Source organism: Callorhinus ursinus, unplaced genomic scaffold, assembly GCF_003265705.2.
Source record: "Callorhinus ursinus isolate GAN/ISIS: 27379988/994484 unplaced genomic scaffold, GSC_fseal_2.0 scaffold1, whole genome shotgun sequence".
Classification (NCBI taxonomy): Eukaryota; Metazoa; Chordata; class Mammalia; order Carnivora; family Otariidae; genus Callorhinus; species Callorhinus ursinus.
The window spans coordinates 56,063,516-56,077,854 of record NW_027397063.1 but is presented as its reverse complement, the minus strand read 5'-3'; the positions used below and the strand labels follow the sequence as shown (position 1 = coordinate 56,077,854).

Below are 14,339 nucleotides of genomic sequence, written 5' to 3'. Positions count from 1 at the left end.
ACACACACACACACACACACACACACACACACAAATTGGACTATGTAAAGATGAGGAAGGAAAGAACAAAACTTACATATATAATATGGTTGTCTACCAAGAAATTCCAACAGAATCAACTGATAATGTTTTGCGAGTATTAAGAGAATTCAGTAACGTGACCAGACAAAATATCAAAACACAAAATAGATTTTTGGGGTGTCTGGGTGGCTCAGTTGATTAAGCATCTGACTCTTGGTTTTGGCTCAGGTCATGAGATCGGGGTTATGAGATCGAGCCCCATGTTGTGCTCAGTGAGGAGTCTGCTTGAGTTTCTCTCTCCCTCTCCCTCTGCCCCTTCCCCTTCTCACTCTCTCTCTAAAACAAATGAATAAATCTTTAAAAAACAAAATAAAACCAAACACAAAATAGATTTTGTATATATCAGTAAAAAATCAATTAGAAACAGTAAAACTATAATAGAAATTGGCTCTATAATATTTCCTATGATAGAATAGGAAATAAATTAAAAAAAAAGTATCCAGCAGCAGACATGTAAAAATGAGAATTTAGTACACGACAGAGGTAATGTTCAAATGAATAGGGAAAGGGCAGACTTAATTTGGAATAAAGGACTAAAGGCCTATTTTTTTTTAGGTGATAAAAGTATTAAAAGAAAGTGTGCTGGGGCACCTGGGTGGCTCACTCATTAAGTGTATGCCTTCAGCTCCCAGGGTCCTGGGATCGAGTCCCACATTGGGCTCCCTGCTCAGCGGGAAGCCTGCTTCTTCCTCTCCCACTCTCCCTGCTTGTGTTCCCTCTCTCGCTGTGTCTCTCTCTGTGAAATAAACAAAATCTAAAAAAAAAAAAGTGTGCTAATACTTTATTATCATCATAATCTTGGGAGGTTGAGAAGGCTTCCTTAAATAAGCCCCAAAGAACAAAATCCTTAAAGGAGAAAATTAATAAATTCAACTGAATCAAAAAAATAATAGCAATAACAATAACAGGAAATACTTCTGTTGACTAAAAACATGATGTAAACAAAGTTAAATAACAAGTCTCAGGCTTCGCAGGAATATTATATGTATATCAAAGGATTAGCATCAAGAATAAAAGACTCCTACAAGGGAGTAGAAGAAGATAATGCCATGTAAAATGAGCTAAGGATATGCATGGGCAATTAAGAAGAGGAAATACAATGGCCAAGGATGATATAAAAAGATGCCCAATTACACTAGTTGTTACGGGTTGGTGTGTGTCCCCCAGGATCTCAGAATGTGACTCTATCTCCAAGTATACCTTTAAAGAGGTAATTACGTTCAAATGGGGTCATTAGGGTGGGCACTAATCCACTATGACTGATGTCCGTGTAAGAAGGAGAAGTTTGGACACAAGGCAAGACACAGGATGTGCTCACACAAAGAGCCATGCAAGGACCTCGGAAGAAAGAACACCTGCCAACTCCTTGATCTCGGCCTTGGAGCCTCCAGCACTGAGAATGGAAGTGTTTGGGGTGTAAGCCATCCAGCACGTGGTGCTTTGTGATGGCAGCGATGGCAGACTAGCACATCAGTAATCAGGGACATGTACATATTTTACAAATGGGTTACTATTTTCACTCCAATTGGAAAAGTAATAAATGTTTAATAGCAAGCATCAAGGTGTGCAGGAGTAGTAACTGTCATTCTCTACTGGGGGGAACATAAATCGGTGCAGGCACTGGGGAGGGCAATTGGATAGTATCAAAAATTAAAATGTGCATATTCTGGGGCGCCTGTGGAGCTCAGTCAGTTAAGCTTCAGACTTTCAATTTCAGCTCAGGCCATGATCTCAGGATCGTGGGATGGAGCCTGATGTCGGGCTCCGCGCTGGGCCTGGAGCCTGCTTAAGATTCTCTCCCTCTCTCTTGGCCCCTCCCCCCCAATAAATATAAACCTCTGGAAAAAATAAAATGCACATATCCTATGTATAATATATATAAAATTATTGAGGTAGAGCTATATATAGGGATAGAAAGTCTCTATATGGAATATGGATATGAAAAGTTTGTTGGGTGCAAAACCAGAATGAGAATAATATGACAACAAATAGTTTACTAGTATGACATATATATGTATATGTGAATGCAAAGGAGACTGGCAATAAATATACCAAACTGGTTATAGCAGTTACTTTTGGGGAAACGGGATTGGCATTAGTTAGCAGGAAGGCTTAAGGAGAATTTAGCTTTATCTGTGCTGATTTATCATTTTACTTTTATTTATTGTTTTGAGTTTTTATTTAAATTCTAGCTAGTTAACATATAGTGTAATACTAGTTTTTGGAGTGGAATTTAGTGATTCATCAGTTGCAGTACAACACCTGGTGCTCATTTCATCACGTGCCCTTCTTAATGCCCATCACCCAGTTACCCCATCGCCCCACACCTTCCCTCCAGCAACCCTCAGTTTGTTCCCTATAGTTAAGAATCTGTTTCCTGGTCAGCCTCCCTCTCTTTTTTCCCTCCCTATGTTCATCTGTTTTGTTTCTGAAACTCCACATGAGTGAAATCATATGGTATTTGTCTTTCTCTGACTGACTTATTTCGCTTAGTGTAATATACAGTAGCTCCGTCTACATCATTGCAAATGGCAAGATTTCATTCTTTTTGATGCCTGAGTAGTATTCCACTGTGTATATATACACACCACGTCTTCTTTATCCATTTATCAGTTGATGGACATTTGGGCTCTTTCCATAATTTGGCTGTTGTTGATAGTGCTGCTATGAAAAAACATTGGGGTGCATGTGTCCCTTCAAATCCATATTTTTGTATCCTGTGGGTAAATACCTAGTAGTGCAATTGCTGGGTCATAGGGTAGCTCTATTTTTAACTTTTGGACTCATCATTTTACAAAGAGCATATAATCATCTGTTACATTCATAATTTTAAAAAGCTATTACCTACTACCAACAGTTTAGTCAGTTTTGTGGTGGTTTATTATGTTTATGCCATAATAACTGAAGAACAAGTTGATAGCTTGAGACTAGGAGTTGACACACTTTTTCTGTAAAGGGCCATATAGTTAATATTTTAGGCTTTGGGGGGCAATACTGTCTCTTTTGCAACTACTCAATTCTGCTGTCTTAGGGGAAATGCAGCTGTAGATGATATGTAACTAATGAGCATGGTTGTGTTCTAATGAAATGTTATTTATAAAAATAGCTGGTGGGGGACGCCTGGGTGGTGACTCAGTCGGTTAAGCATCTACCTTCGGCTCGGGTCATGATCCCAGGATCCTGGGATCGAGCCCCACATCGGTCTCTGCTTGGCGGGAAGCCTGCTTCTCCCTCTTCCACTCCCCCTGCTTGTGTTCCCTCTCTCCCTGTGTCTCTCTCTGTCAAATAAATAAACAAAATCTTAAAAAGAAATAACAGCTGGTGGTTCACATTTGGCTTGTCAGCCATAGTTTGCCAATCCCTGGTTTAGACTAAGTTTATTATATAACTAAAAGATATTTTTAAAAGTATATTGAAAAGTATACTTAAGAAATAAGTATATGGAAAATTAATCTTTCCTATTAACCAACTAATTAAGTAGTAGTAGCCTCTGGGGCCTTGCTTAGAATATTCTGGACTCTGGCCATATCATTCGAGATCAAACGCCCATCACAGTGGAAATAATCCAGTCACCTTGGTGCTGACCATTGACCTTCCCAGCAACAAAGTCACACAGCCATCCCATGTGGGAGGAGTCTAGTGCCTTCACAGATGACTCACTGAATCAAGGTTCAGTGGCCTCAGAGGTAGCTCCTGACCATCCCCAGATATGGTGTTGCCTTAAAACAAAGCCGCTGGCCATAGCCTCAGCCAGGCTGGGCTGTGATGTGGGGAGAAAGGGGGCTTGGTGGTGCTGAGCACATGTAGGAGAGGTTTCGTTCTGCGGGACAGGGCGCCTACCCTGGCAAGTAAAGATAGAACACTCACTGGGCCAAAGCCAACTCAGCCCGAGGGCTGGGGAGGGGTTTGTAAGAGCCTCTGAGGGACTCCTTGCAGAGGTGATCAGGCCGTGTGACTGTCACGATGCTATGTCTCTGCCCTGGCCCCAAGGGCTGCCGACACTCACTCAGCAGCTGAGAGGAACCAGGGCTCAGCTGTTCCCAGCCCCCACAGTCCCGCACCTTGGTGTTTTTCTGGATCAGGAGACTCCAACTCTGCAACAGAGAGGGGGCCGATTGTACATATGACTCATCACGGCTGATAGAAAATTGAGATTTCCACTGTGACTATTTCTTTAGGAGGCAAGTGCATAATCAGGAAGCATGGTTAATGGAACTCAATATTAAGTGATTATCTTCATGGTTTTTTCCATCCTGGAAACGCGAACAGCAATAAGGCCAACATGATACACAGCCCTCTATGGTGCTGGCCTCAAATGTTACAATATATTTGTGTTCCCACTTTTTTGTCAGGGAGCTGGGGAGGCAATCTCCCCCCGCCCTCCCCCCCGCCAGCAAAAGAGAAAGAAAGAAAATCCATACCTGCTTGGTGGCAATTTCTTTGCTGTGACTTCTCCTTTGGGGTCCGCTTTGAATAAGCAGGAACAAAGGCTCAACCAGGACCTCAGTCCCCCTGAAGTTGTTGCCTTGGTGAAGACTGGAGCATTACCTTAATCTTTGGCTTGTTGCAGTGGTGAACACCTCGCCCGGGCAGAGGGCAGAGGCTGTGCTCCCTCTGGAGTTAAGCAGGGCTTGCTCTGCCCTCGTCTAGGTTATTTCCCAGGATATGAACCAATCTGGTCTCTCACCTACATTTCAGTCCAGGTCAGACAGAGGCTCTGAGTGGCCCCCATCTGGCACTCCTAAGTCCCAAGTCCAGAGTTCCAACTAGCAAATGAACCGATTACCGTATTTACTCTCATTACATGCCCCCACTTTTTTCTCTCCTGTCTTGACTGTAAAACGCTGGGGAAGGGGAGGAATGTTGCTAGTATCGCTTTGTCTAACTGGTTCTGTGTAAACTCATGCGTCTGGCCATCTCTGTGCTGTGGCCTCCGGGGCAAAGTTAATTTGAACCTAGATCTCCTAACATGTCTTCATTTGTCTAAGCCACCTTCCTGGACAGTGTTACTTGACTGGATGATGAGCGAGGGCCAGTGTGTTTAGGTGAGAGAGGGCACGCGGGGAGAGAGGAGGAGGGAAGGATGAGGGGGCTGAGCCCGTTACCGGGGAGTGGGACCCGCAACTCTAGCCTTAGCACTGACAGCTGACCGGGAGCCAGAGAATGGGTGCAGGGCTCTGTCCTCCAGGCCTGCCAGGAACCAGCAGCCCCTCACTCCTCAGCCTGATCCTTCGTGTTCCCTGGGAGGAGCTTGATGGCTGAGCTCTCAAAGGAAAGGAATAGACAAAAGCCAAAAGTGGTGGGTTTCACAGGTTATGTTTCTTCTACTTGCTTTTTTTAAAAGATGCTCTATGACAGGCGTGGGCAGTGGACTAGGTCCATGCTTCTTGAGAATAGTAAAGCTGGGTCTTGGGGGAAGGAAAAAGGGGAGGAGGAGGGGCAAGGGAAACTGATCAGTTAGATGGACAGGGATAAGAACTAGAGATTTCTAAACGATTATCACGGTCTTCTTGGGAAAATTTGGACTTCCTTACACTTGTTTCTGATTTAAATTTTTTATCTTGAATTAGATATTTTAATCAAGCCCTCCTCATAAGAAAAGCAAGAATAAGTATGGTTTTCTTGTTTTTGAGTTAAACTGGTTTCTTCTCTTCCCCTCAATTTTCCCCTCCTGGATGTGAGGAGGATTGGAATCTAGGGTCAACGTTTATCAAGTGATTGATTGCTCACCTTGCTCTCCTCAACCAAATGCAGAAATAAGATGGTGCACACATCTCACCATTAGGGAGCTTCAGCCAGCAGTGGTGACTGGGACCCATGGCCATGCGACTGCTGTCTTTCAGTCCAGCCTTTCTGTCTGTCCATAGGAGATTCTGCTAGGGCTGGGGAGCATTGGATGATAAATCCCACTGGTTGGGAGGTTGACTTGGGCCTTGGACAAGGAGGACCTAGAAGAGGTGAGGTACTGGCTTGGGGTCCCAATGGAAGCAGCCTGTCTAGGGTGCCCTGGTGACACCTCAGGTACCCTGTAAAGCTATGACCAACAGGCCATGACCACAGCTGGCGGTGGGAAGGTTGAAAACGGTTAGGAACTCACTCCAGGAAACCTTTATTTCCAAGATTAAAGGTAGGCCTTTTTGGGAGCACAGAGGATTTTTAAGGCAGGAAAACATTCTTGTATGATACTAAATGGTGGATACATGTCATCAAACAAACATTTATCCAAAGCCATAGAATGGACACCACCAAGAGTGAACTCTAATGTAAACTATAGCCTTTGAGGGGTTATGATGTGTCCGTGTTGTTTCATTGATTGCAACAAATGTACCATTCTGCTGGGGGATGTTGATAACGGGCAAGCTGTGAGGCTGAGCTGTGCAGGGTCAGAGAGTATATGGGGACTGCCTGTACCTTCCTCTCCATTTTTCTCTGAACCCATAACCACTCTAAAAAAAAAAAAAAGTAGACCTTTTTGTAAAGATAGGCATTTTTGTGTCTAGGGGTGGAAAAAAAGGGGGCAGGATCCCAGCTCAGGTGGGGCAGCTTGCCAGAAGTCCTTGGGTTGTGGGCAAAATACGTGGCTTTCATCATCTCTCAAATCTCTCCTGGCTCGCAAGGGCCTGGTCGCAGCTCGCTTATAAAAATGGTGAATTATTTATAGCAGGTCCTAACATCACCGAGGCAAAGAAACCATTCTCTGGTTTCTGCAGGAATCTTCTGGGGCTCTCACGAGCTAGTGGCCGAGCAGGCAGGAGGAAGGCTATGGGACAGCTGGGTCTCTGCTGTCCGCAGGCACGGCCTCTACAACAGGCCCGGCTCGAAGTTAAGAAAGCTGCTGGAAAAGACATGGTAGTTTTTTTTTTTTTTAAATTATGTTATGTTAATCACCATACATTACATCATTAGTTTTTGATGTAGTGTTCCATGATTCATTGTTTGCATATAACACCCAGTGCTCCATGCAGTACGTGCCCTCCTTAATACCCATCACCAGGTTAACCCATCCCCCCAGCCCCCTCCCCTCTAGAACCCTCAGTTTGTTTCTCAGGGTCCATAGTCTCTCGTGGTTCCTCTCCCCCTCTGATTTCCCCCCTTCATTTTTCCCTTCCCTTTTCCCTTTTTTTTTTAACATATAATGTATTATTTGTTTCAGAGGTACGGGTCTGTGATTCATCAGTCTTACACAATTCACAGTGCTCACCATAGCACATACCCTCCCCAATGTCCATTCCCCAGCCACCCCTTCCCTCCCACCCCCACCCCCACTCCAGCAACCCTCAGTTTGTTTCCTGAGATTAAGAATTCCTCATATCAGTGAGGTCATATGATACTTGTCTTTCTCTGATTGACTTATTTCGCTCAGCATAATACCCTCTAGTTCCATCCACATTGTTGCAAATGGCAAGAGTTCATTCCTTTTGATGGCTGTGGTATATATATACAATGGAATATTATGCAGCCATCAAAAGACACGGCAGTTATTAAGGGCGGCGGAGGGGTGCCCGTAACAAGGGGCAAGCTGAGCTGGCAAGTAGGAGAAATTCGAGTTCCTGGCCTCCGCTCTGCACTGTGTCTGTGGCAGGCCCCCAAAACGCAGAGCTCCTGAGCCACTCTTCAGGGGGGAGGCGATCAGATTAGCCTAGGGAGTTGCCTCCGGGTGAATTCATGGAATATGTTATCTGGTCAAGGAATATTTATATTTAGAAAGAACAACAGAGCAAGGCTACCCAAGGAGTATTGCCCTAGTGGTGAAGTGTGAGGAGAACAGGGGTGTATCTGCCAGGCCAGTGGTCCTCCTCAAGATCTCTTTGGATTCCTCTTGGGTGCGCTCTGGTAGGTGGGGAAAGCTTAGGGTCTTCTCAGGTCTTTTCTGAACATGTGTCCTGTCCCGGGCAAGCAGGTTACTTTCTAAATCTTTCATTGCGATGGGGTTTGTTATATCTTCTCTTTCATTTCTGGTTTTGCTGGAGCCCTCCTTCTCTCTCCTTTTTGAGGAGTCTGCCTAAAGCTTTATCAATTTTGTTGATCTTTTCGCTGATCTGTTCTTTTTTTGGTTTGGTTTTGTTTCTATTTGGTTTATTTCTGCTCTAATATTATCTCCTTCCTTCTGCTGGTGTTGGGGTTCATTCTTTTTCTCCTTTAGGTATAAGGTTAGGTTGTTGCAGATTTTTCTTGCTTCTTGAAGTAGGCCTGTATTGCTATAAACTTCCCTCTTTTTTTAAAGTTTTTATTTAAGGGGTGCCTGGGTGGCTCAGTTGTTAAGCGTCTGCCTACGGCTCAGGTCATGATCCCAGGGTCCTGGAATCGAGCCCCGCATCGGGCTCCCTGCTCCGCGGGAAGCCTGCTTCTCCCTCTCCCACTCCCCTTGCTTGTGTTCCTGCTCCCGCCGTGTCTCTCTCTGTCAGATGAGTAAATAAAATCTTTTAAAAAAATAAAGTTTTTATTTAAATTCTAGTTAACATGCAGTGTAATATTAGTTTGAGGTGTACAATATAGTAACTGAACACATCCTTACAACCCAAAGTGCTTATCACAACAGGTGCACTCCTTAATCCCAATTACCTATTTAAGCCATCCCCCCACCAACCTCCCTTCTGGTAAGCATCAGTAAATTAGGAAAGGGGGAAAAAAGGGAGAGAGGGAGAGGCAAACCAAGAAAAAGACTTTTAACTATAGAGCAAAATTCCCTCTCAGAACCTCTTTTGCTGCATCCCAAAGATTTTGGACCGTTGTGTTTTCATTTTCATTTGTCTCCATGAGTTTTTTATTTCCTCTTTGATTTCTTGGTTGACCCATTTGTTGTTTAGTAGCATGTTATTTAACCTCTATGTATGTATGTTCTTTTTTTTAATTTAATTTTATTATGTTATGTTAATCACCATACATTGCATCATTAGTTTTTGATGTAGTGATCCACGATTCATTGTTTTCGTATAACACCCAGTGCTCCATGCAGTATGTGTCCTCCTTAATACCCATCACCAGGCTAACCCATCCCCCACCCCCTCCCCTCTAAAACCCTCAGTTTGTTTCTCGGAGTCCATAGTCTCTCATGGTTCGTCTCCCCCTCTGATGCCCCCCCTTCATTCTTCCCTTCCTTCTCCTAATGTCCTCCATGCTGTTCCTTATGATCCACAAATAAGTGAAACCATATGATAATTGACTTTCTCTGCTTGACTTATTTCACTTAGCATCATCTCCTCCAGTCCCATCCATGTTGATGTACAAGAAAAATATGGAATGCTTCATGAATTTGCGTGTCATTCTTGTGCAGGGGCCATGCTAATCTTCTCTGTATTGTTCCAATTTTAGTATATGTGCTGCCGAAGGGAGCACTATGTATGTATGTTCTTTCCAGATTTTGCTTTTGGTTGTTTTCTAGTTTCACGGTGTTGTAGTTGGAAAAGATGCATGATATGACTTCAAATTTTTTGAATGTTGAGACTTGTTTTGTGGCCCAACATATCTCTTCTGGAGAATGTTCCATGATGGTGCACTTGAAAAGAATGTGTGTTCCACTGTTTTAGGATGTGATGTCCTGAATATCTCTCCTAGATCCATCTGGTCCAGTGTGTCAGTCAAAGCCCCTGATTTCTTGTTGATTTTCTGTTTTGATGATCTATCCATTGATGTAAGTGGGGCGTTAAAATTCCCTACTGTTATTGTTTTGTTTTGTTTTAAAGATTTTATTTATTTATTTTGACAGAGAGAGAGAGAGAGAGAGAGAGAGACAGCAAGAGAGGGAACACAAGCAGGAGGAGTGGGAGAGGGAGAAGCAGGCTTCCCATGGAGCAGGGAGCCCGATGTGGGGCTCCATCCCAGGACCCTGGATCATGACCTGAGCTAAAGGCAGATGCTTAACGACTGCGCCACCCAAGCACCCTTTCCTACTATTATTGTATTACTATTGATCACTTCTTGTATGTCTATTATTACTAGCTTTATGTATCTGGGTGCTCTCATGTTCTGTGTATAAATATTTACAATTGTTATATCTTATTGTTGGATTTTTCCCTTTATGATTACATAGTGTCCTTCTTTGTTTCTTGTTACCGTCTTTGTTGTTTTGTTTTTAAAGATTTTATTTATTTATTTGAGAGAGAGAGAATGAGAGATAGAGAGCACGAGAGGGAAGAGGGTCAGAGGGAGAAGCAGGCTCCCTGCCGAGCAGGGAGCCCGATGTGGGACTTGATCCCGGGACTCCAGAATCATGACCTGAGCCGAAGGCAGTCGCCCAACCAACTGAGCCACCCAGGCGCCCTACAGTCTTTGTTTTAAAGTCTATTTTGTCTGATAGAAATATTGCTAACCTGGCTTTCTTTTCACTTCTATTTGCATGATAAATGTTTTCCGTCCCTTTACTTTCAATCTGCTTGTGCCTTTAGGTCTGAAATGAGTCTCTTATAGGCATATAGACAGACTTTTTAAAAATTTATTTTTATTTAAGTACTCTCTACACCCAACATTGGGCTCGATCTTGCTCTTTTTTTTTTTTTTAATCCATTCCATCACCCTATGTCTTTTGATTGGAGCATTTAGTTCATTTACATTCAAAGTAATTACTGATAAGTATGTATTTCCATTTGTTACTTGTTTATGATTGTTTTTGTAGTTCTCTGTTCTTTTCTTTGACTCTCTTCTCTCATGGTTTGCTGGCTTTCTTTAGTGATGTTCTTAGATTCCTTTCTCTTTATTTTTTGCATATCTATTACTGGTTTTTGATTTATGGTTACCATTAGGTCTACATGTAACATCTTATGCACATAGCAGTCTATTTTAGGTTGACAGTGGCTTAAGTTTGAACCCATTCTAAAAGCATTAAATTTTTATTCCTCTTCCTCCCACATTTTAGGCATATGGTGCCATAATTTACATCCTTTTATTTTGTGAATCCCTTGATTGATTTTTATAGATATGCTTAATTTTACTGCTTCTGTGCCTCCTACTTTTCTTATTCCTGCTTATGGTGTTTCCTTTCCACTCAGAGTCCCCTTAACCTTTCTTGTAAGGCTGGTTTTTAGTGGTGATGAATTCCTTTAACTTGTATTTGTCTGGGAAACTCTCTCTCTCTTTTATTCTGAATGATAGCCTTGATGGATACAGTCTTCTTGGTTGCAGGTTTTTTTCTTTCAGCATTTTGATGATATCATGTCTCCCTTCTGGCCTGTTTTCTGCTGAAAAACCAACTGATATCTTTACGTGGTTTCCCTTATAGGTAAGTTTCCTTGTGCTGCTTCATCACTAGTTTTTGCCGTTTTAATCACTATGTCTTGGTGTGGACCTCTTTGGGTTGGTTTTTTGGGGGGCTCTCTGTGCTTCCTGGATCTGAATTTGTGTTTTCTTCCCCAGATTTGGGAAGTTTTCAGCTACTATTTCTTCAAATAAAAATTTCTCCCCCCACCCCCGACCTCTTTTCCTTTTTTGGATCTCCATAATGTGAATGTTATTATGCTTGATGGTGTGGCTGAATTCCCTTAATCTATTTTCATTTTTTATTGTTTTTTTCTCTCTCCTGTTCATTCAGCTTGAATACTTTCCACTACTCTCTTCTCCAGGTCATTGACCTGTTCTTCTGCTTCTTCCTGTCTACTATTTATTCCATCTAGTGTATTTTTAATTTCAGTTCTCTGATTGGTTCTTTTTTATGTTTTCTTTCTCTTTGTTGAGGGTCTCCCTGAGATCCTCCACTCTTTTCTCAAGTCCAGCTAGTATCTTTATGGCCATTTCTTTAAATTCTCTATTAGATATGTTATTTATCTCCATTTCCTTTAACTCTCTTGTGATTTTGTCTTGTCCTTTCATTTGGGACATATTCCTCTGTCTCCTCATTTTGTCTAACTGTCTGTGTCTGTTTCTGTGTGTCAGGAAAGTCAGCTGCATCTCCTCCTCTTGAAAGTCATGGACTTGGGAAGAAGAGGTCCTGTAATGCCCTGTGGTGCAATATCCCCTCTTTACCAGAACCTGGCACTTCAGGGGTGTCTGTGTGTTGTGTGTGCCCTACTATTGTGGCTGAGTTATATTTGCCTTCAGTCGAGTCATTTGCAATGGCTTTCTTTGTGTTTTGTGGACAGGGCTTGGTCCCTGTGCTATTAGTGAGCTAGTCTGGGGCTGCTTTGGGCTTGAGTTGAGTCACAGAACTGCAGGGCGCTCTCCCTCTGTTGTCCCCTGAGAAGCTTTCCTTGGTGGGTGGGGCCCCACTGCTGGGGCTGCAGTCAAATTGGTATGTGTGGTTTTCTTCCTTTCTCTTTGGGGCAGAAGTCACTTTAGAGTGGGCTGACCCCGGTAGGCCTGCTTGCATACTGCCAGGCTTATGGTGCTGCTTTGGATGGACTCCTGTCAAGGGCATGTTTGATGGAGTGGATCTGTAGGAGAATATGGGGATAACGGGGGTGCGGTGCCAGCAAGGTCCCACCTGGTCTGCTGCAGGAGGGAACCTGGAGCCACCTAGGAAAACTCTTGCTAAGGCTGGGCTGGAGGGGGCAGTCTTCAGAAGGGGGTGGGGTGCAGGGTGCATTATTAGCAAGCTAGGTGAGAGTGGTCACATTGTGCTGGTTCTCACAGGTGTCCTTTTATCTAGGCTAGGGGGCAGGGAAGGGAAATGGTGTTTACCAGCTCTTTTGTTCTTGCTGAAGTCTCCCAAAGATCCCTGCCCCTCCAGCATATGCTCTGAGATTAGTGAACAAATCTCCCTCCCCTGTATGCCAAGGATTTTTCAAACTGCTGCTTCTATGCTATATCTCCATGGGGCTGTTTGTTACATTGTCTCTTTAAGGGCAGGGACTCAGTTTCCTATCACCCTCCAGCTCTCCCCGGGGGTGGGCTCTCTGATTTTTAACATTCCGGGCGTTAAGCCCCACTGATTGTAAGAATGCACGAAGTTAGGTCATATGGTTTTCAAACCTAAATGTTATGAGGATTCATCTTCCCAGTACAGGTCCCTTGTGCCTGGGGTGCCTGGACTGGGGTCTGCTCCTCTCCTCTTCCCACACCTGTGGGTCCCTCCTTCCTGCATACCGTCTCTTGGGTCAGTTTAGTTCCCGATCATGTCGTCAACCTTCCTACCATTTTTACTGTGGCCTCTTCTCTACATTTAGCTGTGGAGAGTCTGTCTGCCAATCTTCAAGTCATTTTCTGGGTTATTTATACTGATGTGGGTGTTATATATGTGTATCTGTGGGATGAGGTGAGCCTGGGATCCTCCTACTCTGTCATCTTTCCCAGAAGTCCCGTGATCACTTTCCTACCATTTTTAAGTTGTCCTTTTCTTGATTCAGCATCTGCTTGGTTGTTAGAAACCTTTGACTTTTTCAAGAGTTCTGGCAAAGTTGGTTCTAATCGTTGCTCTTTGTTCTTCAGTGTTTCTGTGGAGGGACAGGAGTTTGGAGCTGGCCACTCTGCTATTTTGCTGATATCACCAACGCTAGTGGATGCCTCATTTCTTCTCTGTGTACATCTCTCTTCCCTTCTCTGTACAAGGAGATGACACAGGTAGTTTGTGGTAAGGCTTTCCTTTTGAGAAAAGTGATCAATGAAACAAGAAAGCCTATTTCAGAAGCCCAAGACCTTGCTGTGTTGGGTTTTGTGTCCATATTGGTCATAATGGTGAACAACCTCTCCTCAGAAGAATCTATAGGCATATCAGCCTTTTTTTTTTTATTTTTTTATTTTTATTTTTATTTTTTTTAAAGATTTTATTTATTTATTCATGAGAGACAGAGAGAGAGAGAGAGGCAGAGGGAGAAGCAGGCTCCCAAGGAGCAGGGAGCCCAATGCGGGACTCGATCCCAGGACCCTGGGATCATGACCTGAGCCGAAGGCAGACGCTTAACCATCTGAGCCACCCAGGCGCCCACCTTTTTTTTTTTTTTAATGATTAGTATTTTTTGGGTCCTCTGCAGATAAGTCATGAAGACATTCTCCTATGTTTTATTCAAGGAGTTTTATTGTTTAAGCTTTTAATTCTGAGATCCATCCCAAACTAATTTTTGTGTTTGGTGTGATGTAGGTATCAAGACTCATTTCCCCCCTTTATTTATTCAGTTTTTCTAGCACCATTTGTTGAAAAGACTTTCCTTTCCCCATTACATAGCTTTGCCAGCTTAGTCAAAAATCAATTAACTGTAAATGTATGGGCCTATATCTAGACCCCATATTTTGTAACATCCTTATGCTAACATTATGCTGTCTTTATAGCAATTCCTGGAATCAGCTTTATAGCAAGTTTTGATATCTGGTAGCATGAACCATTAAACTTTGCT

The 14,339-nt window shown here is 43.2% G+C and overlaps 1 protein-coding gene and 1 non-coding gene across 11 annotated transcripts in view; both read right to left on the bottom strand.

Moving 5' to 3' along the window:
• NR1I2 (nuclear receptor subfamily 1 group I member 2) overlaps positions 1 to 4,771 on the bottom strand; it is a 24,067-nt gene extending 19,296 nt beyond the window's left edge. For 2 of the 10 annotated variants that reach the window (XR_012378599.1, XM_073893992.1), the window contains exons 1-2: positions 4,503 to 4,771; positions 3,234 to 3,359 (exon numbers count right to left, since the gene is read on the bottom strand). Coding sequence is in view for 6 of the 10 variants with exons in the window: in XM_073893992.1 (XP_073750093.1) it covers positions 3,234 to 3,280 (47 nt within the window). In the remaining 4 variants the exon portion in view is untranslated. Of the gene's footprint in view, positions 1 to 3,233; positions 3,360 to 4,142; positions 4,176 to 4,502 lie in introns of all 10 variants that reach the window. The other 8 variants (XM_073893997.1, XM_073893987.1, XM_073894006.1 and 5 more) reach the window with 6 other exon arrangements.
• A 4,539-nt stretch (positions 4,772 to 9,310) lies between these two features.
• On the bottom strand, positions 9,311 to 9,417 carry LOC112834226 (U6 spliceosomal RNA). The gene has a single exon (XR_003210811.1). It is a non-coding gene; the product is annotated as a U6 spliceosomal RNA (small nuclear RNA).
• Between the last annotated feature and the right edge of the window lie 4,922 nt (positions 9,418 to 14,339).